A 22,774-nucleotide genomic window follows, 5' to 3' on the forward strand; every position below is an offset into this window, starting at 1 on the left:
TTACTGATTTCACATGCCAACACCAATGTGTTTGTTGTTGCTTTAATTTGATGGGCAGAGAGTTGCTGAATGAAGATCATTTTTCCGACTCGTGATTTGTATAAATAATTTTAACCTTCATTACCCACCTCATTTTGGTTTTTACATGAATATTTTTTCAAGGCTTTGGAAACACAGAAATTAAAAATATCCTAGTGATCAGTGCCAGCACAACTGTAGAAAGAGGAATTTGGTTTAACACCAAATCAATTTGCTACTTGATTTTTTTATTCGTCTAGCACAAGAGAATTGTCTACCCAAGACATCCACTACAAAAAAAATCAGATAAATAATGTTTTTAAAATAGAAATTTATTTCAGAATTATGGTGTGATTTTTATAGCACACAAACATGAAATCTTGTTTACTCTTTACAGTGAAGAAATCGGTTGGTTTTTTGCTTTTTTGAACACAGAACAGCTTCACTGGAGTAGAGATTCACTTTAACCAACATGACACTTACACTTTGGAATTGAAAGACAGATTGTTTCAGTGCATTCTGCTGGCTAGGGAGGAAGTTCCATTGCAAGGAATATTAACATGGATGGGCGAACTTGATCCTAATGAGTTGGGAGGAGCTGAAGATGTTGATCCTGAAACATCTCCTGCCCTCCCTCATCCCCAATACTTCCCATTACGTTTGTCAGTGGTCTCCTGGTGGGCAAGAAGAGGGCGGCTAATGAAACAACTCCACTCCTCCATTATCTTCTCAGGGCACAAACTACCTCCCTGCCAGGAAGGGAAAGCCCACCTTCCACCCCTAATCCAGGAACAAGTTCCTTAGAAGCACCTGCACACATACTCATTCCCATCCCCCACTCCATAGCTGAGAAACCTATATTACTCTCCCCCTTTCACTGATCCAGCTCTTTCTGCCTCTGCTTAGCGGAAGCACTGCTTAGGCTCAGGGGCAGCTAACCTCTGGGAAGTTCCTGGACACAGTTACCCCATCTCAGTGCTCAAGGGACATTTTGCCCTTAGGGAGCTGCAGCAGGACAGAGAGTGGTTTACAGCTCTTACTTCTAATACAGAAGTAGAGGAAGGCCACCAATCCAGAGGATATTCTGTTTTGCTTGAAGAGACAATAGCCCATCCTGGTAACCAAGGGTTAAGATAGAAAGAAGTAACAGAGATGTAGGGTTCTGGCAATCAAGCAGTCCAGAAAACAAAAAAATTAGAGAGGTAACCTCAAGGCCTCTTACAGAGATGCTTTATGAGGAGGAGGGTCTGAGAAGTGGTTCTTCTTCCTTTCCCACAGGAAACGGGATGGAGGGCTGTATTACTCTCCTCTAGCGTTTACCCTGCTTAAGTCAGGAGTAGAACATGTGGGGAGAGCTAGGACTGCAAGCTCTTCTGGCACAAAACTGTGTTTTGCCAGCTGTAAACAGAATAGAGGTTCAATTTGCATTCCTAATTTTGACCCCTCCATGTTTGAGTGAGCTAGGAACTAGGCAAAACTAGTTTGCCATGTTTCAGTTTGCAGTCAATTTACAGTGCTCTGTTTCTACTAAATGTAATATTGATGGAACTCAGAGCTCTGTGACTGCTTTTGAAACATATTGCTTTTAGCAAAGATTGCAACAAAGATGACATGAACAACACAAGTGAAAGTGTGCCTGTTTTCTCTGCCATACACAGTGTGGCAGATATATTTTTTCCACCTACATTTGGATTTTACATAAGGTCCTTAAAGCAGACTTAAAATATATATATTCAAACATAAACCGCATTCTGCTGAACAGAAGGACACAAAAATTAACTCAGGAAATTCATCTTCTCCCAACCCCCGCTCCCAAGTGGCTTTACCCGTGCTGTTTTTGAAACTCTCCTAAAAACCTCTGGCCTTTAAATAGTGGCCCAAGTTCTCACTTTCTCTGTATTTATAGCTTCACAATCTTCCAGTGTTAATAAAAGGTTTAGTTCTTCACATGAGATTCTTTTCAGACTACAGATTGTGGGTTTGATGCAAGGCTGGGTGCCACCTAGAATTTGGCTGAGAGAAGTAATATACGTAGGCGTTTGCCCACAGTGCCAGAGTTTCTGTCTAGTCTGCTGCAAAATATGAAATGTGTGCAAACTCTCTTCATGGCATGAATCTAGTAAGCCCCTCCTACAACTAACACTAAAGATTAGCACTGCTCATATTTGATCATTTAAAATAACAGCCAGCAAGAAAGCATAAGTTTGAGAGAGTGATTTTTCCTAGGTGCAGGGCATTCCTGAACTACTGGCTTTAGGGCCCTTTCCTGTAATTGTTCAGTACATGGAATTCACCTGGACATAAATGGAACAGCACCAGTAGCTGGTGATTTGTTGATGTTTGGCTTGAAAAAATAATTCCTTACCTTTTTTGAAATATTGCAAGTCAAATATTCTCCACTCTCTCTCTATAAACAGGGGTTATGTGCACTTATTGTGTCAGGGTGTTAAAGGGAGAAATTAAGCACCTGTATATTTTGGTAGCAGCCTATTGAAGGTCAGAGTTTGATAGTTGAACATGTACAAATCCTAATACTAAAGCCATTATACTAATTTAGGGTTCTCTTAAGTTCACTGGCTTTTAGCAGGAGTAGATTAAGTTTAAACAGGGTTTGGGTTCACCATACGTCCGTAGCCCCCATCCACCCTCCTAATACAGGTCTTTAGGCTTCTAGACAGATTTTTCCACTCAATCTATCCTGGGGTGACCAGATGCCCTGATTTTTTAGGGACAGTCCCGATATTTGGGGCTTTGTCTTATATAGGTGCCTATTATCCCACGCCCTGATTTTTCACTCTTGCTATATGGTAACCCTAATCTATCCTCACATCTATGCACTACTTTCTTCTCATACATTCAGCCTTGCTTCCACCTAAATCCTTGAACTCCCTAATCTTTCCCCAGCCCATCTCACAACTCCCCTTCCCCAAACCAGATAGAGTCCTTGAGCTTCCTCACCCAGACAGTTAGTCAAAACTTGAACTGCATGGAAAAACTGGCTCCTGCTCTATTTTTCAATTTTTTTTCCCCTCTAGATGCCAGCAAGCCTTGATCAACCTCTCTGCTGCTCTGCTTCACGACTGCATCCTGGCCACTTGGGACCTCTGGGCCTGGATCCCAAGGGTTCTGCCTTAGAGACTAATCCTGCAAACCCTTACTCAGTTGAGTAAGAACAGTGCTGTTCTTAGTCTGCTCTGAGATTTAATTTTTAGAAGTTAAAAATGAAAGCTGCAGACATGCCTCCATGATAAGTTACTAACAGAGCTATTGAAATCCCCAGCTACAAAATGTTTGAACAGAACTGAATGATGCAACAAAAATATACTTGCCTGCACAACTGAAACAATGAATAATAAATTGGGCAAAAAAAAAAAAAAGCCAACATACACCTATATGTACATTCTTACTCATTTGGAAGGTTGCTGACATGAGAAAGAAACACAATATAAAGAAGCTTTATGACATATGGGGAAGTTGCGGTTCCATCTCTATATATTTTGAATTGGCTACAATAAATATTTTTATTTCTGTGTTAACATATTGAATAAATATAGTTGTTCCTGTTTATTCATTTAGGTCTTGATTTTCATAGATTCCAATATCAGAAGGAACCATTGTGATCATCTAGTCTGATCTCCTGTATAACACAGGCCATAGAACTTCCCCAAAATAATTCCTAGGGCATCTCTCTTAGAAAACCATCCAATCTTGATTTTAAAATGGTCAGTGATGGAGAATCCACCACAACCCTTGGTAAACTGTTCCAATGGTTAATAACTCTAACTGTTAAAAATGTATGCCTTATTTCCAGTCTGAATTTGTCTTGCTTCAACTACCAGCCATTAGATCGTGTTACACCTTTCTCTGCAAGATTGAAGAGTCCATTATTAAATATTTGTTCTCCATCTAGATACTTATTGACTATTCAAGTCACCCCTTAACCTTCTCTTTGTTAAACTAAACAGATTAGGCTTTTTGAGGCTAATCACTATCAGGCACGTTTTCTAAACCTTTAATCATTCTTGTGGCTCTTCTCTGAACCCTCTCCAGTTAATCAACATCTTTCTTGAATTGTGTAAGAACTGAACAAAATATTTCTGCAGCGCTTGCACCAGTGCCAAATATAGTGGTAAAATAACCTCTTTCCTCCTACTGGAATGCATACACAGGGGAATCTCATTAGTTCTTTTAGCCACAGCATCACACTGGGAGTTCATGTTCAACTGATTATCCACCAGGACCTCCAAATCTTTTTCAAAGTCACTACTTCCCACAGTAGAGTCCCCCATTTTGTAACTATGGCCTACATTCTTTGATCCCAGATGTATACATTTACCCATATGAAAATGCATATTGTTTGCTTGCACCCCATTTTCCAAGAAATGCAGATTGCTCTGTATCAGTGACCTGTCCTCTTAATTAATTTAGCTCTCTCCTTTGTTTTTATTCCAAACAAGAACTTTCCTAACAGTATACAACTTTCTCCTTTACATTAAGATACTCTTAAGATAGCTAGTGCCTAATGCTACAAAAAGAGTTAAACTACTTCATGCACTAGTTTTAGGGTTGCCAGGCATCTGGTTTTCGACCAGAACACCCAGTCGAAAAGGGACCGTGGCAGCTCTGGCTGTCAACGCCAACTGGGCCGTTAAAAGTCTAGTTTGTGGTGCAGCGGGGGCCCAGGATTAAGGCAGGCTCCCTGCCTGCCCTGGCTCTGCCCAGCTCCCAGAAGTGGCTGCCAGGTCCCTGCAGCCCCTAGGAGCATGGGCAGTCAGGGAGGTTCCATGCGCTGCCCCCGCCTTGAGTGCTGGCTCCACAGCTCCCATTGGTCAGGAACTGCAACAAATAGGAGCTGCGGAGGTGGTGCCTGCAGGTGCGAGGGCAGCACGCGGAGCTCCCTGACCATCCATGAGCTTAGAGGCCGCAGCGACCTGGCAGCCAATTTCTGGGAGACGCAGTCAGAGCCATTCGGACCCCACACCCTGATCCCCCTCCTGCACCCCAATCCTCTGCCCCAGGCTGGAGTCCCCTCCTGCACCTAAACTCCCTCCTGGACCCCACAGTCCTCCCCTGCATCCCAACCCCCTGCTCTAGCCTGGAGCCCCCTCCTGCACCTCAAACCCCTCATCCCCAGCTCCACCCCAGAGCCTGCACCCCCAGCTGCAGCCCTCAGCCCCTCCCACACCCCAGCCCGGTGAAAGTGAGTGAGGGTGGAGGAGAGCGAGTGATGCAGGGAGGGGGATGGCGCGAGTGGCAGAGCCTTGGAGAAGGGGTGGGGCAAGGGGCAAGGCAAGGGTGTTCAGTTTTCTGCAATTAGAAAGTTGGCAACCCTAACTAGTTTGTGTGGTACTGATATGGCCCTTAAACCTCTGTCAGGTAAAATTGATTTAAGTTTCCTTCTAAGGCCTTGTCTACACTAAAGGGAAAAGCCAATCTAAGCTACACAATTTGAGTTATGTGAATAGTGTAACTCAAATCGACGTGTACCTCAATAGTGTAACTCAAGTAGCTTAGATCTACTTACCATGGAATCCGCACTATGCGACGTCACCAGGAGATGCTCTCCCGTCAACTCCCCTTTCTTTTCTCCATCAGGTAGATGGAGTCAACAGGAGAGCCATTGGCAGTTGATTGGGGGTCTTCACTAGACCCGCTAAATCGACCGCCAATGTATCAATAGCCACAGTGTCAATCCTCCAGTAAATGTAGACAAGCCCAAAGAAAGAAGTATGATAGCAGTTGGCTGCCTGAGATCAATCATAGGTTGAAGAATACTGACAGGAAATGGAAGTTGTTTTAAATCTTCAATCCAACTTTATTTTTTTAAGAATAAGGGGGAATATTTTGACAACTTGTAATTAAGCTTCAGTCAGTCACTTTGTATCTCTGATGTTAGGCTGTTGACTTTTTTCCTTTATGCAGATATTTGAAAGGCACACCAGCATTTTACATAAATTCTAAGAGTACAAACATGAAAGAGCCAGCACAAGACAGAGTAAATAATTGATAGGAGTACACCAATCAGCACTCTTCACTGATAAAACCCCAGGGTTAAGATTTTTTCCAAGCAATCTAAGGGATGTTTCATTAATTTTTAATGGAAGGTGTGTGGCTAAATCCCCTAGGCAGTTTTTAAAATATCAATTTAGAAATCTCTGTGCATTCCACTAAGCCTCCTGGACTGTTCCTTAGCCTTTATTAAATATTTTGGTTTTGAGAGAAATATATACCCCCCTCTCTTTTAAATTTCAAACATTATCCATGCCAACAAGGACAAATACTTTCCTTGTACAGATTATTAGAGTTATTTGTTTGACATGGTGTGTGACTTCGCAATCTTTGTACTTCGAGATCACAGACCAAGACAAATTCTGCATCATTAATCAAGTGAAAAAAGTTACATGAATATTTCCAGTCCATTTATGTTCTTCATTTTTGAAACAATATCTAGAAGAACTCAGCATATTCTGAATAGTAAAAAAAATAGTCATATAGCTCAGTGGGTCTCAACTAGGCATCCTGGGCCTCCTGGGGGGTCAGCGAGCAGGTTTCAGGGGGTCCATCAAGCAGGGCCAGCATCAGACTCACTGGGGCCCAGGGCAGAAAGCCAAAGCTCCATTGCTTGGGGCTGAAGCCTGAGTCCCTGAGCCCCAACACCTCGGGCTGAAGCCGAAGCCTGAGCAGCTTAGTGTCACGGGGCCTCCTGTGGCATGGGGCCCCAAGAAATTTCCTGGTTTTCTACCCCCTAACGCCGTCCTGGCTTTTATATGCAGAAAATCAGTTGTTGTAAAACAGGTGGGCAGTGGAGTTTTTATAGCATCCGGGGGGGGGGGGGGGGGGCCTCAGAAAGAAAAAGGTTGAGAATTCCGGATATAGCTGAGGTAATGAAGCTACAGCACCAAAAGCCAACATTGATTATGAAGCACATTCTGTATGATCCATTTAACTGCAACTTAATTAAGACGTAAGAGGCCCAATCCTGGTCCCATTGAAGTCAATGACAAAACTTCCATAGTGTCCAGTGGGAGCAGGAATGATCTGCGGCCTCTGAAGAGAAACAGCCTGCAGCTCTCTTGTGAAAGTAGTGACCACTTTTCCAGGGTAACAGAAATCATTCATCTGAATGAGTATTTCCTTCTTTCCACTATAGGCGTTTCTGAAATATATTGCACCCAGCGCTGCAAGATGGACAGGTCACCAAGAACTTCTGCAGAAGTCCCCTAATAATGCCTGCCCTTTATTGAAGCTGACCTCTCTTCACCTTGTTAAAAGCACTAAGAAGCAAGTAATAGATCATGTCAAAGGTTAACCTCCGGAGATATTAGATAAATGTGTCCAGAGAAATACCAAAAAAAAAAAAAAAAAAAAGGTGCTGACAAAGAAACAGAGAGGATTATGATTAGGAAGTGTGAATAAGCTAAAGTTTCAGACATATTCAGTGTTTTGTTAGAAATGTTGAAGTATGGAAAATATGCTATGGTACTACTCAAAACATTTATATTAAAACTAACTAAATTGGGGGTATTAAATACTTCACCTGTTTTGTAATGTGAACTGCAACAAATGTTATTACAATTTTAACAACAGAGTACACAAGCCCCCAATCCCCCTCCAAGATCGTGTCTTGCATCACCACTATGATAACAACTGAAGAATTAAAGTCCCCAGAGCAAATTAAGAATTTTCCCCCTATAAAATGATAGATTTTCCTATAACTTGCTTTTTAGCCCACCACGTTGAGGCAGGACCATGTACACCTTGACCATCCCTGACAGGTGTTTGTCTAACCCATTCTTAAAAACCTCCCATAACAGGGATTCCAGAACCTCCCTTGGAAGCTTATTCCTGTGCTTAACTATCTTTATAGTTAGAAAGTTTTTCCTAATATCTAACCAAAATCTCCCTTGGCGCAGATTAAGTGTTCTATTACTGGTCCTACCTTCAGTGCACATGCAGACCAATTAATCACTGCCCTCTTTATAACAGCCCTTAAAATATTTGAAGACTGACATCTGGTCCCCCCTTCAGTTTTCTTTTCTCAAAACTAAACACACCTATTTTTTTTAAATACTTTTCCTCAGAGATCTGGTTTTCCAAACCTATATTTTTTCTTGCACTCCTCTGGACTCTCCCAAGTTTGTCCACATCTTTCCTAGAGTGTAGCACCCAGAATTGGACACAGTACTCCAGCTGAGGCCTCACCAATGCCAAGCAGAATGGAATAATTAGCTCCCATGTCTTACATCGACACTCCTGTTAATACACCCCAGAATATTAGCCTTTTTCGCAACTGCATCACATTGTTGACTCATATTCAATTTGTGATCTACTATAAGCCCCAGATCCTTTTCCGCAGTACTACTGCCTAACCAGTTATTCTCCATTTTGTAGTTGTGAATTTGATTTTTCCTTCCTAAGTGAAGTACTTTGTATTTCTCTTTGACCAATTCTCCAATTTGTCACAGTCATTTTAAATTCTAATCCTGTCTTCCAAAGTCCTTGCAATCCCTTTCTGATGGGTGTCATCTGCAAATTATATAAACAAGCTCTCCAGTCCATTCTCCAAGTCATTAATGAAAATATTGACTAGTACCAGACCCAGGACAGTCTTCTGCAGGACCCAACTAGATACACCCTCCCAGTCTGACAGTGAACCATTGATGATTACTATTTGAATATGACAGGTTTCAGAGTAGCAGCCATGTTAGTCTGTATCCGTAAAAAGAAAAGGAGTACTTGTGGCACCTTAGAGACTAACAAATTTATTTGAGCATAAGCTTTTGTGAGCTACAGCTCACTTCATCGGATGCATTCAATGGAAAATACAGTGGGGAGATTTATATACATAGAGGACATGAAACAGTGGGTGTGGTCTTTCAACCAGTTATGCTCCCACCTTCTAGTACTTTCATGTAGACATTTCCCTAGTCTGTTTATGAGAATGTTAGTTGGGACTGTGTCAGAAGCCATACTAGAATCAAAATACAGCATGTCTACAGCTTCCCCCAACTCCACTAAGCTAGTAATGGAAGGTAGTTCCCTCCTGCCCCAACCCCGAGGGCAATCAGAGAAAATCCTGGGGGATATTCTGGAGACACAGGGCCGCCACGTCAATAGAGGGCTTACCCCCTCTCTCTCCACCTCAGCATAATTTCAGTGATGCTTTCACCTGTTTTACACTACCCACCACCATACACACTCACTCTAATGGGATTATGCAGTGCAGAAGGGGCAACACAAAGTTAACGCAGCCTGAATTCCTTTACACAGAATATTTGTGCAACTTGGTAAGGCCTGCCCCTTGTCTTCCCCCTGAAGCTCACAGTTCTAGCTACGTCCCCAGTCACAGATCATTAACCCTGTCCAGTGCTGTCCATGAGATTCAACTCAGGAATGGACAGTGGTAAAGAGAAAGCCTGTGTTAGAGGTAGGAAATCCTGTTTGAAATGATAATGTGGATGGGCAAGAGAGGAGAGAAACTGTGCAAGCCTTTACATTTAGAGACCATATCATGTTCACCTCACAAATGCACATTGAGTATGACAAGCAGGATTTGGCTCTAGAACTGTATGTTATCAGAGGGTTGCTCGTGGGTGCTGGAATCTTCGTACTGTTTTGGGTTTTTTAAGAGATATGTAATACTAAAGTAGGTGTGTTGGGGAAAGGCTACTCAATTATTTTAAAAAGTGACATGCCTTTTAGCATATTCACCTAACTATTTTAAAAACAACCTTTTATGGCTAGCTATTGTTTCCGTAATAAGTTGAATATTTTAGGCCCCCATCCTGAGAATTATTCCCTGCAAGTGCAGGGGTCAACCCATGCAAAATAGTTTCCAGGATTCCTTGGTTTTGCCCTTCAGTAACAAAAGTGTTATAAAGAATATTTTACAACATATAGTCTACATTTGAGACATGGAACTGCCCATCTTTGTGTAAGAGTGGTGGATACAAATAAGAAATTTCCTGGAAGGCCTGCAGTGTTGTGAGAAGAGACTATAAAAGCAACACATAGAGCAGTGGCTCTCAACCTTTCCAGACTACTGTACCCCTTTCAGGAGTCTGATTTGTCCTGTGTACCCCAAGTTTCACCTCACTTAAAAACTACTTGCTTACAAAATCAGACCTAAAAATACAAAAGTGTCACAGCACACTATTACTGAAAAATTGCTTACTTTCTCATTTTACCATGTAATTATAAAATCAATTGGAATATAAATTTGTACTTACATTTCAGTGTATAGTACATAGAGCAGTATAACATGTCATTGTCTCAATGAAATTTTAGTTTGTACTGACTTCACTAGTGCTTTTTTAATATCTAGATGAGTTGATGTACCCCCTGGAAGACATCTGCATACCGCCAGCAGTATGTGTACCCCTGGTTGAGAACCACTGACATAGAGGGTGCTCCTCTTAACAGAGAGTGCACTAGTAGTGACCGTGTTCTCTGCAGTCCACTGATCCTAAATTTCGATGCAAGGTATCCTAGCTTCTGTGGAATATTGGCAATGTACTCTGCAGCACACAGAAACTACCTGAAACTGTCACAGAGAATTCAACAAACAGCTTTGTATTTCTATTTTCGTGTTCAATACGCTAATAAAGTCACTGTAATATCCCTTGCGCTAGGTATTAATTTAATTTAATTTCTGTATTAATTTTAAATTTTGGAAAGTTTTTCCAATGTGCTACCCCTAACTTTTCAATATACTGCAAGATTTTGTATTGACAATGCATAATAGAAGTTGTCAGATACAAACTGGAAAGCTTGGTAGCTAAAGCAGGAGGCACCTGGGACTTTTGGCATCCACAAAAGATGCATTTGTTATTTTGGCACAGATGTTCAGTTTCAGCTTGTGGCATTAGGGAGATATATCTCTTCTTTCCAAGCTTGTCCCCAGAGAGAGGGAAGTGACCTGAAATTTAGGAATAAAGGGTCTTGATCTCCATGTTTCTCACCCTGCTATCTGTTCCCAAGAACTATCCACCCAACAATGCTCTCAATGCCCACATCTATATCCCACTACAATGAATAAGAACATGGGTCAATATTTCTGCAGAAATGATCTGAGCAAAACATTTAAATGTCATAATTAGGTTTCAAAGCTATCGCCCACTCAGATGAGTAGTGCAGTTGACTTTTCTCAACCCTATTTTGAGAAAACTACCTTCAAAACCAACATGGGGGAAGAACTTACGCTCTCAGTTTCATTGGTGTAAAATAGAAGCTATTCAAGTCAGCGGTGTTGCTCTTGATTTACATGAGTGGAAGCAGAATTCAGGTCTCTATTTCTCAAATAAAAGCATCAGTCCAAATTCTGTTCTCAGCTACATCAGTGTAAGTCTAAACAAACCTCTTTCAAGTGGTGTTACCTAAGATTTACACCTGCATAACAGAAAGTATAATACGTTTTTGTTATGAATCAGCCAATCTGTTTTCTTCTTCTTTGCTTAGATTGGAGCTGAAATTTATGTGGATGTTTTGGAGCAGACAACATCCCTGTCAAATTATATAGTGACTTCTCGTGCTAAAACTTGTGTTTTCATGCCATCATCACTGATGACCTCAGCACAGCATTGCTCTGAGAATAATGATTTAGACAACTGCAGAGCCAGCAGGGGGAAAACACAAAACAACATGCACTTAAATAATGCCTTTAAAAACATTTTGTTAAGGAATAATAGGGTTTATCATCATTATAGCATCTATTCTGGAGGGCCTTTCCCCATCAGTTTCAGTTATGAGGCCTAAAATTCTTTACAGTATCCTCTTACAAAAGAGAATATGCAACAGTTACCTAGTGTGTGCAGTTTTGCTAACACTATGGGCCGGATCATCAGCTGGTTCCATTTCATTTAAGCCAGTAGAGCCACACAGATTTACAACAGCGAAGATCTGGCCACATATGTTAAAATTTCTCATCATGACTCTGTATATCGGAGCACCAGGTCAGTTGCTTCAGCACACACTGAAGTCTGCTGTGTAAATATAGTTGTTTGATTATTCTTTAGATTGCAACTCTAGCATGTAGCGAGTGTCTTATTTGCAAGTGTCCTGGGCCGTAACTGTGACAACATACAATAGAGTAAAAACATTCCTTTAGAAGTGTGAAAAAGCCTTGCCACCAATCAAAATATTATAAGTCCATGGGGCTACAGGAAAGTGAACTAACATTCCGAATAAGAAAATATTAGGACCTATCCTCATCTTGCTTAACCTGTTTTCACACAGATATGATTGTACTGAAGTCAATGGAGCTACCCCTGATTCACAATGGTGTAATTAAGAGCAAAATCTGCACCAGTCTTAAGAGTTAAATACTTTGCCTATGTTTAATTGAAAAACCTAGTGGGATTTTGGTATATGTTATACAAACCTGAGGCCAGAGTGGTGACTGTCAGAGAGAGCCAGTGTAAGTAGATGGAGCACTAACACATAAAACTTGTGAGAGGAAGAGACAGAGTGGAAGGAATATGAATTGAGCACAAAAGTAAGTAGTCTCAATATTTCCCTCTCCCCAGACACAGTAAGAATTGTCATAATAGAAGGAGAGCTATACAAACATGTTCATCTAGAAGAAAAAGACATCCTCAACTTCATGACTCAAGCTTTTGCTTCAGTAATAGGATTTGCACAAACACACAACTGACAAATTGATACACTGCATTCAGAATATACCCATGAATCTGATTCTCCTCGCACAAGAGAAACTCCTCTGCTTTCAGCATAGTTGCTCCTGATTTATATCAGTGTGAGAGAACACTTTTAGGCCCTACTATGGTTCATATTTTTGGTTTCTACCATAACACAAGTATCTTTACACTTTTATAGATCTTCATTTGATCCTTTCTTTCTGGTTGCATATGTCACTTAGAAGATATTTGTGTCATTTAAAGGTCCCTGTCAAGGCTGTTTCCAAAATATTAAAAATATTCTTTTCCGTCACTTTCTGTAATAATGCTTTGGACACCCGAAATTAAAATCTGCTTCCTTGCTAAATCTTTTTTTCTCTCCATCTCAGGTGTGCACACTAGTTTATTAAGGCAAGGGAATGAAAGACAGATCAGAATTTTTAAAAGTTGGTCTAGTTTTGATCTTTCTAACCTTTTAATCTGTTCTTTTAACGCTTTTCTGCTGCTTATCCGTTTAAAATAATATACACCAAATATATATGAGTGTGTGTGTGCGCGCACGCCTCTTTGGGAACATGGTGATGGGGACGAAAGAGTAATAATTCCCCAGCTTGTTTTTTTTTAAAGCACAAAAATATCAAATTTAAGCCTCCCTAGTCTTGCTAGAAGATTACCTGGACAGGAAGTGAAGTCTCTGGAGAGGCCAATGTTAAGAAGAGAATTTGTGGGAATGTTGAATCTTTAAACAAAGATGAATTTTCTCTCCAACTTTCATTAAACATTGAAGTTAAATGGTTAAAGGTTAACAGCAACAAAAAAGAGTTCTAAACAATTGGACTAAAAATCCCTTCCCCTCTCTACTGCTCAGCTTCCACTTTTTTATTGTATCTTAATTTTGCCATTTCTCCAATCACCACAGGTTGTTCCAAGGTAGATAAAATTTGAGTTTCTAATATACAAAACCATTCTATACTTTTTATAGCTAAACATACACATTTACTCTATATATACTTATGCACACATCTGTATATATCCATATCCACTTTTACAGGTCAACCTTAAGGGCCTGCACCTACTCCCATTTGAGTTTGGTGACAATTACGCCCATTGACTTCACTGGGACTGATCTGATTGACTAAAAATAATTCGGAGTGGTGACTATAAATACACCATGATTTGCTACTCACAATTTATGAGCTTCATCACTTAATATAAATATTACTTAAAATATAATTATATAGTTGCAGTAAACACTCAAGTGTGAATAATAGTGTGCTAATTCACACCGCACTGCACTAATGGCAATTGGTTTTGTAACCTCAATGCCCAACACACACACACTGTGAATTAATAACATTAATAAAATAATTCACACCTTGGAGTGTCTTACTGCTTAACTAGGTAAAATACTGTTATGCGGATATGTAAGTGTGCCCAAACACAACACATCCGTATTCTAAAACTGAAAACTGATCTAAAATGCTCACTTAAAAACATTTTAAGGGAGAAAAAGTAGCAGGTGCAATATGGACAAACAATATATATACTAAAAAAAGGAGGACTTGTGGCACCTTGGAGACTAAAATTTATTTGAGCATAAGCTTTCGTGAGCTACAGCTCACTTCATCGGATCCGATGAAGTGAGCTGTCGCTCACAGAAGCTTATGCTCAAATAAATTTGTTAGCCTCCAAGATGCCACAAGTCCTCCTTTTCTTTTTGCGGATACCGACTAACACAGCTGCTACTCTGAAATACATATACACTAGTAAGCAGTTTACTTGAGTACTCCAGGTAATGCCTCAGTTTAGCTCATTCTGTTATAGCCACTTCATGCAACAGATCCTCAGCCTAATCTTAAATTCAATTTATTGTGCTACAGAGCCCCTTGTGTTGAATGTTTTATATTAGCTACCATTACTCAAGTCTTGCTAGTCAGGTATCGAAGAACAAAAAGCTGGGAACTGCTGGCCCCTCTTTATTTCCCACATTAGTCAAATGAATTTCTAAGTACTTGTGAACAGCTACAGAGGAGCAGGCTATAAATGATGCCGTATCACAAACCATGTACAGTAGGGGCGTCCATGAGCCTATATTGCAACAGGTAAAAAGGCTGCTACTGTCAAACTGTAGGAAAAAGATTTTTCAACTTAATTAAATAATTTCTCTGAAGCCCTCTGTTTCCTACCCAATAAAACGCACACAAAAAATAGGTCACTGAGCCAACCAGAATAACCTCAGTACCACAGACTGCTTATCTGGGAAACTTCAAACATAAGTAATCATTGAGATCACCCAGATCACTCCACTGAAATGGAGTGCACCAAAGATACAAAGTTGTTGGGAAGAAAAGGAATTGAAATGGAGGGCAGATGAGGATGGTAGTATTAGAAAACATCACTTCCAGAAGACAGCAAAGAAGTGGAAAAGGAAACAATTATTATTTAAAGTGTATACAGATGTAAGAAATGGAATATATATTAAGGGGTGATAATCAAATGGCCAAAGTATGCATAAAAACACCAAACGGTTGAATTCCTTGGGTACCCAGGACTCCCACTGAAATCAATGGGAGTTTTGGGTGCCCAAGAAAAGCAAAAATAAGGCCTTTATTCTGTTAAAGCTATGACAGCATTTGTGGATTGTTTTCTTACTGAAACTGAAATTCCCTTACTCTTGCCTTTCTCTGCGGGCCTCCCCTTTCAGGGCATTCTAGTAATTTTTAATCAGTCCACTGGAATCCCCTTACTATGAAGGTAGTATTATATTGCCACATCCTAAGATCACCTTGAGCAGAATGCTGCCATGATAGCAAATCCTAATTAACTCAAAATATGAGATTCTAAACCGGAAAATTAAACAAACACTAGTAAGTGTAACTTTCTGAAATATTTATTTTGAAGCATGTGGGGGATTGACTTCTTGAGTAGATTCTCAAAAAAGAAGACCGAAACAAAAACCAAAGCATAACATCTAGTAAGCTAAGGAAATTGTACTAAGCTTTGAATGTTTTACTTTGAAAATCCTACAGCCTTCAGTAAAATCCTTAGTCAATCTCTTCTCATTTATAAAATAGTATTTGGTATCACCATCTTGAAACCTACAAAACAGATACAGCCATCTCTCTTTCTAAAATCTCTAAATCCAGATTTGCAGCAGTAGTTCCCATTAATGAAGCTTAGGTGGTTAATAGAAAAAATGATGAATGCCAATATTTTTAATTATACAGTAAAGTAACTTTAGTGAAAACACTAGACATGCTATTATTTGAAAAAGTGCCAGAGTTAACACTTCAACCAGTGCCGTGGTATAGGTAAATGATCAGTGTACAAACAAAATAATTACTTGGCTAAAACAACATACCACAATATTTTTGATTCAGCAAGTGTTCTTACAACAACAATTATTACTTATACATTGAGTATATCAGAGAGTATACCTACATTTATTTTTACAGGAATGTAATTTTTGAGATGTTCACAGAAATATATTCATATTATACATAAGTATGTAAAATTGTACCACAAATCTGTAAACGTACTAATCTTATTCCTGTAACATGGTTAATATTCAAATTAGACAAGAAAAGAAATTGAGATAATTGTTTTGTCTACCTTAAAGAACAATCTTTAAAAGATTTTAAATTGATGTAAGAACGCAATTTGTAGTAAGAGGAAATGGTGTGCTGAAGGCTAAGGCTAAAAGTTACTAAAAGCTAAAGTTGCATTAATTTTGTGACTGTTTTATTATATGTTTTTAAAATGCAGAAAAACAAAGAACTCTTCAAGTACATCTCTAACAAAGAGCTACTTGCCTGTATCTTATAGAATTTACTGTGTTTTACTTTGCAATCAAACTTTCTCAGAGACAAGTAGCACAGGTTACATGACATATAGCACTTTTTCAGAGAAAAACAACCTGCAGAAATCATGTGTTTGGCCACCAGGACAACTAGCCGATTGATCAGCCGTGAAAATAACACTTGTGACTGAGTCAAAATCAGCAAGAGTGTGAATTTCAAAAATGTTTTCAATGATTCCACTAAAAGACGTTACCAACTTATTGTGATGCAAGTTTATATGTGAAAAGTTGGCCCAAACAAAATTCAAGTCAGCTAAATACAAGTTCATTTAGTCAACACAGAAACAGAGCTGTATGCATAGCTGAAAGACCTGTTGGTCTCTATCGTTAACGGGTCCATGTCTCAAGCAACTCTGTCGATTGAGCAGTATATATGCAACAAATGGTTAAAGCTAAATTCTACATAGTCTCTACTTGAGAAAAATTCCCATTTTGTTAAATTAGAGACCACATGATACAGACCTGAGTAACTGAACACTACTTTAAATAGGTGGCAATTTTATTATGTTATTCCAAAAAATAAAGCAAAATTAATTTGATGTATACAGAGGGTTATATTAAAAAAAAAAGTTCATTTGGACTAAAATAAAGCTTTACTATAGTTTAAAGGTGGCCAATCCATAAACAGAAGGTTTATTAATAAATCAAAGCAACAGGTCTGCAGTAAATCCAGTAGGTTGCTAACTAGAAAAAGAAATACAAAGTGACAGATTTCTAGGGAAAAGATCTTTGACCAAAAGAGAGTGTAGTCAAAAGATGGGCAACAATACCACCCTGAATATAGGATGACCCGAGGAGCAAGTGTGAAAAATCGGGAGGGGAGTAATAGGAACCTATATAAGAAAAAGACCCAAAAAACAGGACTGTCCCTATAAAATCGGGCCATCTGGTCACCCTACCTGCATAGTTGGAGATATATAAATCTTGCCTTGGGTACCAGAAGAAAGTTAAAAGTGTCTTAAAAATTGATCTGTTAAAAGTTAAGGGCCAAATCCTCCTGCAAAACTCTTACCAATATCCATAAGGGTTTGCGTGAGTGAGGACAGAAGGATTGGGCCCTAAGAATTGTCTCAAGCCAATGCAAGGTCCATTGTTACTGGAATGAACTCTAAGTCTCACGGACAGAACTCTCTGTCACACAAAAGACCCCTCTGAAGGGTAAAGAACAACCTTAGGAAATTTCAGGGTATTTCAGAGCCTCCTCTAAACTACAGAGAGCAAATTAATACCAAATTTGAACACACAGGACCAAATCTTTCTCCCCTTATTCATGCAAGTAGCCCCACTGCATCATAAAGTGAGCAGGATTATGGATACAACCTCTTCCCATTTTACCTTCACTTTTAGTAATAATACTTGTTTTTCTTCCCTTTCTTTTCCCATAGGTTAAATAAAGAGATCAGACCTTCCCTTGTTCTGAGAGTTGGGTTTCTGTAAAACAGCCTATATATTATCAATTGATTTTTATTTGGTTCTCCAGTTGCAATTTTTTTTATACAAGTTAAAAAAAATTTACTTCTGTTCCCAAATCTTAAGTCCCTAGAATAAACGGCATCCAATATTCAGTAGTCCAAGGTAAAGTTTATTGTCCTTCCAAGTAGACCAAGTTACTTCCAACCTCATGCCAAGAATATCGAGAAATTTCTTTGTCTTTAGAAAGAAATCTCTTCATCACATAAAGTGTTATCTGACCATCATAACTGTCCAGTTAAAGTTACAATAAATAGACAATTTCAGTTTGTTCAATTCAAATGTTTAGTATTTCTATTTCCTATCCCATGGTAAATGCGTACATGAAAACATTTATGTTTTGGAAGTTTGATGGTCTAGACATAAAGACAGCAGAAACATTACAAATTCTATGGACAGTAATAGACACTAATTCTTTACAAACCATGCATGAACAAAGCCAAGACATTATCCTTTTCTTATCAATAGTTAAAGATCACTTATTCAATTAACAGGAAAATAAGAGATTTCTTACCATTATCTGCAGAGTAAATTCAGGAATGAGTTGTTCTGTTCAGTCACCAAGTCAACTTTTCTCTCCCACTGACTTTTTTTGGTTTTAAAGCTCCGTTTGCCAGAGATAGGAAGGGAAGAGGTGTCACTGTGTATTTCTATATGTTTGTATTTAAGACCATCAGAATCTTATTTTATTAAACCAATAGAAAACAGATCTCGTACTTTACTATCACACTTCCAACCAAGAGCTAACCCCCAGGTAGTTCTATTTGCCTCCTTCTCTTAATAGTTTATTTTCGTAATGAGACTAATTTTTCCAGTAGCCTTTAACTCACTAGATTAACTGACATGGAAAATGTGACTAAAAACTTGTAGAACTGTCTAGCCTCCAACCCAGCACAAAATCAACTGTGTAGTAAGTGTTGAAGGACATCTAGCAAGCAGCAACTTGCTCAGTTTATAATCCCGAACTATATATTCACAGAGAACAGTACTACGCCATCTAGTTAGCTGACAGGAGGCTTCACTTTCTACATTAGAAGTGGATACCTTAAAATACAGGGCTTTGGCACTTGAGATTTTTCAGTTTCTTTAAATAAATATCACTACTGTGATAATCCACATCCAGTGGATATGGGAAAATTTAGCTTATAATAGCAGAGTGACCTTCTACATCTAACTTTGATTTACAAGATAAAAGCAACTTTTAAATTAAAGAGGCTTTCTGCTAATAGAGCTTATTATTCCAGAGACAGGAATGATTTTCCTCGAAAGTTGTCCCTGTGTGCATGCCTATTATCTTCGTTTTTCTCCTTCCACTAATGAGCATTTATCTAAAGAGCCTGTTAATCCTCTGATGTGTGCTTCTGGTCAGAGGTAACAGTTTGAATAAAACCACTAATCACTTATCACTAATCACTGATCGTTAACCACACTTTTCTCTAGTGCTTTGCAACCTGCACTCCTCCCTTTAGGACTAAGGAGTAACAAATAAGAAGTTTAACATTTTAAAAGTATTTTTAACATAGTAATGCTTACTTCATCCAAAGACGTGTCAAAGGGAGCGTTCAAACTTGTACATTTTTCTACAGAAAATAAAAAAAAAATTCTACCAAAGTGCAGGTACTTCAGAACAAATTCCCACAAACTGTGTCAGAGTATAGATTTTCTTTCATTTTGTTCTCACCCTGTAACTCTAGAAACAATTTATTTTTAAAAAAAAACTTTACAGTCTGGTTTCTGGATTATTTCTACATGACAGTTTCTTAGAGGAAAGTTCTTCCTCCACTGTTATTTGACACACTGTATTTTCGCCAAATGACCAGACAAAGAAACTCTGGTGCAATTCAATGGGTTAGGAGAAGAGTTATCTTTGAAATGTATGGTCTCAAGGAAAACCCAAGAACCCTATTGTCCTTTGCTCTAACCTCTGTTTTCATCTGTCTGTATATTGTTTCCTGCTGATAAAATACAGAAATCCTCTGGCCATGCTGTTTTAAGTAAGTACTCTTTAAGCATTTTAATTATAAAAGACACACATATGGACATTCATTTTATTTTATTACCATCCATGTCTTTGAACCCACTTTTTTCTTTCAGACTGTAACATTTATAATAAACCCTGGAGACGATAGGTTTCAGAGTAACAGCCGTGTTAGTCTGTATTCGCAAAAAGAAAAGGAGTACTTGTCTCTAAGGTGCCACAAGTACTCCTGGAGATGATGGCTCACTCATCATGCCTGGACATAAATAAGAGAAAAGGCAGAGTTTAGCAGGTATTCCCCTTATATTTCAGAAGCTCTTATAATTCTGGAAGGACAAAACTTAACTAAAGAGAGTACGGATCAAGGAGATATGCATTGAACTGGGGGGAGGAGAGGGTGTAAAAACGATGTGCTTAGCCAGTGGGATTGTAAAAGGGAGAGTTGCTTTGTCAGCATTTCTAACCCCCTGAACCCTACAGTATCTAAGGCTGTTAATCAAACACTTACTAGGCTGCAGAATGACGTAATGGCCCACTATCCAGCCTTATTCCCAGAGATATGTCAGAAAGGGTGTGTGTGGGGGAGACAACCAAACATAGCGATGCAGACACCTAACAACGAAATATACACACAGCCCACTCTAGTCCTGAGCCTTAACAATAGGCATCATGTGGGGACTGGAGATGGGGGGGGGGTCAGTTTGTTGTGCAGTTACCAATAAAAGTTCATATAAGAAACAACACAGACACATAAACCAGCAACTTGTACGCAGCTGAGCCTCCGGTACTTTGGACTAAGAAGCCTCTTCCAAAACTCAAATCAAAGTTGCAGCGATTGAAATCAAGTCCAGTTAAGAAGAAAGCGAAAGCTTCAAGAAGGGAGGGGGGACCTTGAGAGCAACTCCAGCAGCCAAAGAGCTGTCATTTCAACAGCAGCAAGAAAAGATGTTATGCCGCGAAGAAATAAGGCAAAGATGGGGAGGGGGCAGCATCAGCCTTCCAGACTTTTGCGTCTAGTTTAAAAAAATCCTCTCCCGAAAGAGCTTAAACAAGAATGACAATTGATTTGCGGCAATATTTACCTACACGCTCCCTGCAGACAGCGGAGACGGCAGCAGCAGTTACATCTCATCTCAGCGGTTCTTCGACACACATGCACACACACGCACACGGTCCCGGCAGCATACTAATGACTTTGCTAGCTCTTGTTTCAACACACACACACACACGGAGTTTCAAAACTTTCCAAATTTTTGGTCGGTGTGTTGACTTGAAGAATCTCAAAGTTGCTCCCCTGGCTGCCTTTCCCCTCCCTCCAATTGCTTACTGCGCTTCGTGTAGCTCCAACAACTTTTCCGGTCTCCCCCCCCCCAATTCCTGTTACACCCTCGCCCAGTCACTCAGAGGAGTGAGAGGGAGCGATACACACACACGCTCGTTCCAAAAGCCATCTTCATAGAAGCATCTCACTGATCAAACATCGCAGCCACTAAACCGCCTCTCGGAAAGGGAGCCGGGGAATCTCAAATGGTTACTATCATTACAGTTAAATTGAAAAACTAACAGCCCCCGGAGCAGTCCCGGGGTTAGTAACAAAATCTGTTTATTAGCCCCCCAAAAACTCCCACAAAACAAAACAACCCCCTGTGCACTTAATGAGATTTCTCCCTCCTCACTTTAGATCCTTTCCCCACTCTGCTCCCCAGTTAATTCACACATACTCCCCGTCCCTAGGAGATCAGTCCCATGCACACAAGTACTTTAAAGCGTCCGGAAAGCGAGGGTTTAAATGCACTGAAAAGTGAGTTTCATAAAGTCAGATCAGTATTTAGAGGAACTTACCAAACAAGTGTAGAAGGGAAAGGACCAGCAGCTTGGGTGAAGGAACCACGTTGGACTGAGAGAAGGTTACAATACGTTCTATTTAGAGAAGCATTACATCACCCTCGGTGACGTCACGTGGGATTCCTGAACTTCTAAATCATTGCGGTCCCTGTTCAGGGGGAGAGTGGAGCGGTAGGCGTGTCCGAGGGGCGTGTCCTCCCCGGGCTCCGCCCCGCCAGCCAGCCACAGTGGAAGCGGCGGATGGAGGGGGAGGCTCGTGCAAAGCAGCAAGAGCGCAAGCAACAGCTTGCAGAGCTGGATGTGACAGGACTGACATTAAGCGTGTGTGAGTCAGCTTGGAAAAAATCTCCTGCTTGATGGATTTCGGGAGGAAGCAGGGACGAGTCCAAAGAGGCGGGTTCCCTAGGCTGTATTGATTTGCAGGGGCTGGGCAGGGACTGTTTCCCGAACTGGGTGGGTTGGTCTCCCTTCAACTAAGTGTGCCACAGGACAAGAACTGTTCCAGTCTGCTGAATAAACTCCCACGCTGCTCGTATACTGTGTATAGGCTGCTGGGCCCAAACGAAGCAAACACCGAACCTCCTTTGGGAATTAATCCCACTTGTGTTTCAAAGAGCTCTCACTCTCTCTAAAGCGCTGAGCTAACCCCCAAAATCTGAACACCCCACTACTTTTTGGAGGGGACGGGGATTACTAGGTGGATTTTAGTTCCCACATCCAATTCATTCATATCTAGATTTTATTGATACATGTGACTACTTTTCTTACAAAGGGATTTTATAATAGGACTTTTATGATCATACTGTTCTTCATAGACATGATATCATTGGGGAGATCAGAAGTTGCAGCAAGGGAGAAAAGATATTTTACTCTTGCACATGCAGTATTAAACGGACACTGGCGGGGTAAAAAACAAACAAAAGAAAAAGTGCATTGCCTTCCCTGTCTTACATCTACCATATTACCACA

The 22,774-nt window shown here is 40.0% G+C and overlaps 1 protein-coding gene across 3 annotated transcripts in view; it reads right to left on the reverse strand.

The window, feature by feature from the left end:
• CREB5 (cAMP responsive element binding protein 5) overlaps nucleotides 1-21,853 on the reverse strand; it is a 355,572-nt gene extending 333,719 nt beyond the window's left edge. The window contains exon 1 of one of the 3 annotated variants that reach the window (XM_073333614.1): nucleotides 21,803-21,853. Coding sequence is in view for 1 of the 3 variants with exons in the window: in XM_073333612.1 (XP_073189713.1) it covers nucleotides 18,497-18,499 (3 nt within the window). In the remaining 2 variants the exon portion in view is untranslated. Of the gene's footprint in view, nucleotides 1-18,496; nucleotides 18,850-21,802 lie in introns of those variants that run through there. The other 2 variants (XM_073333615.1, XM_073333612.1) reach the window with 2 other exon arrangements.
• Between the last annotated feature and the right edge of the window lie 921 nt (nucleotides 21,854-22,774).

The sequence above is a fragment of the Lepidochelys kempii genome, chromosome 2 (assembly GCF_965140265.1).
Source record: "Lepidochelys kempii isolate rLepKem1 chromosome 2, rLepKem1.hap2, whole genome shotgun sequence".
NCBI lineage: Eukaryota > Metazoa > Chordata > Testudines > Cheloniidae > Lepidochelys > Lepidochelys kempii.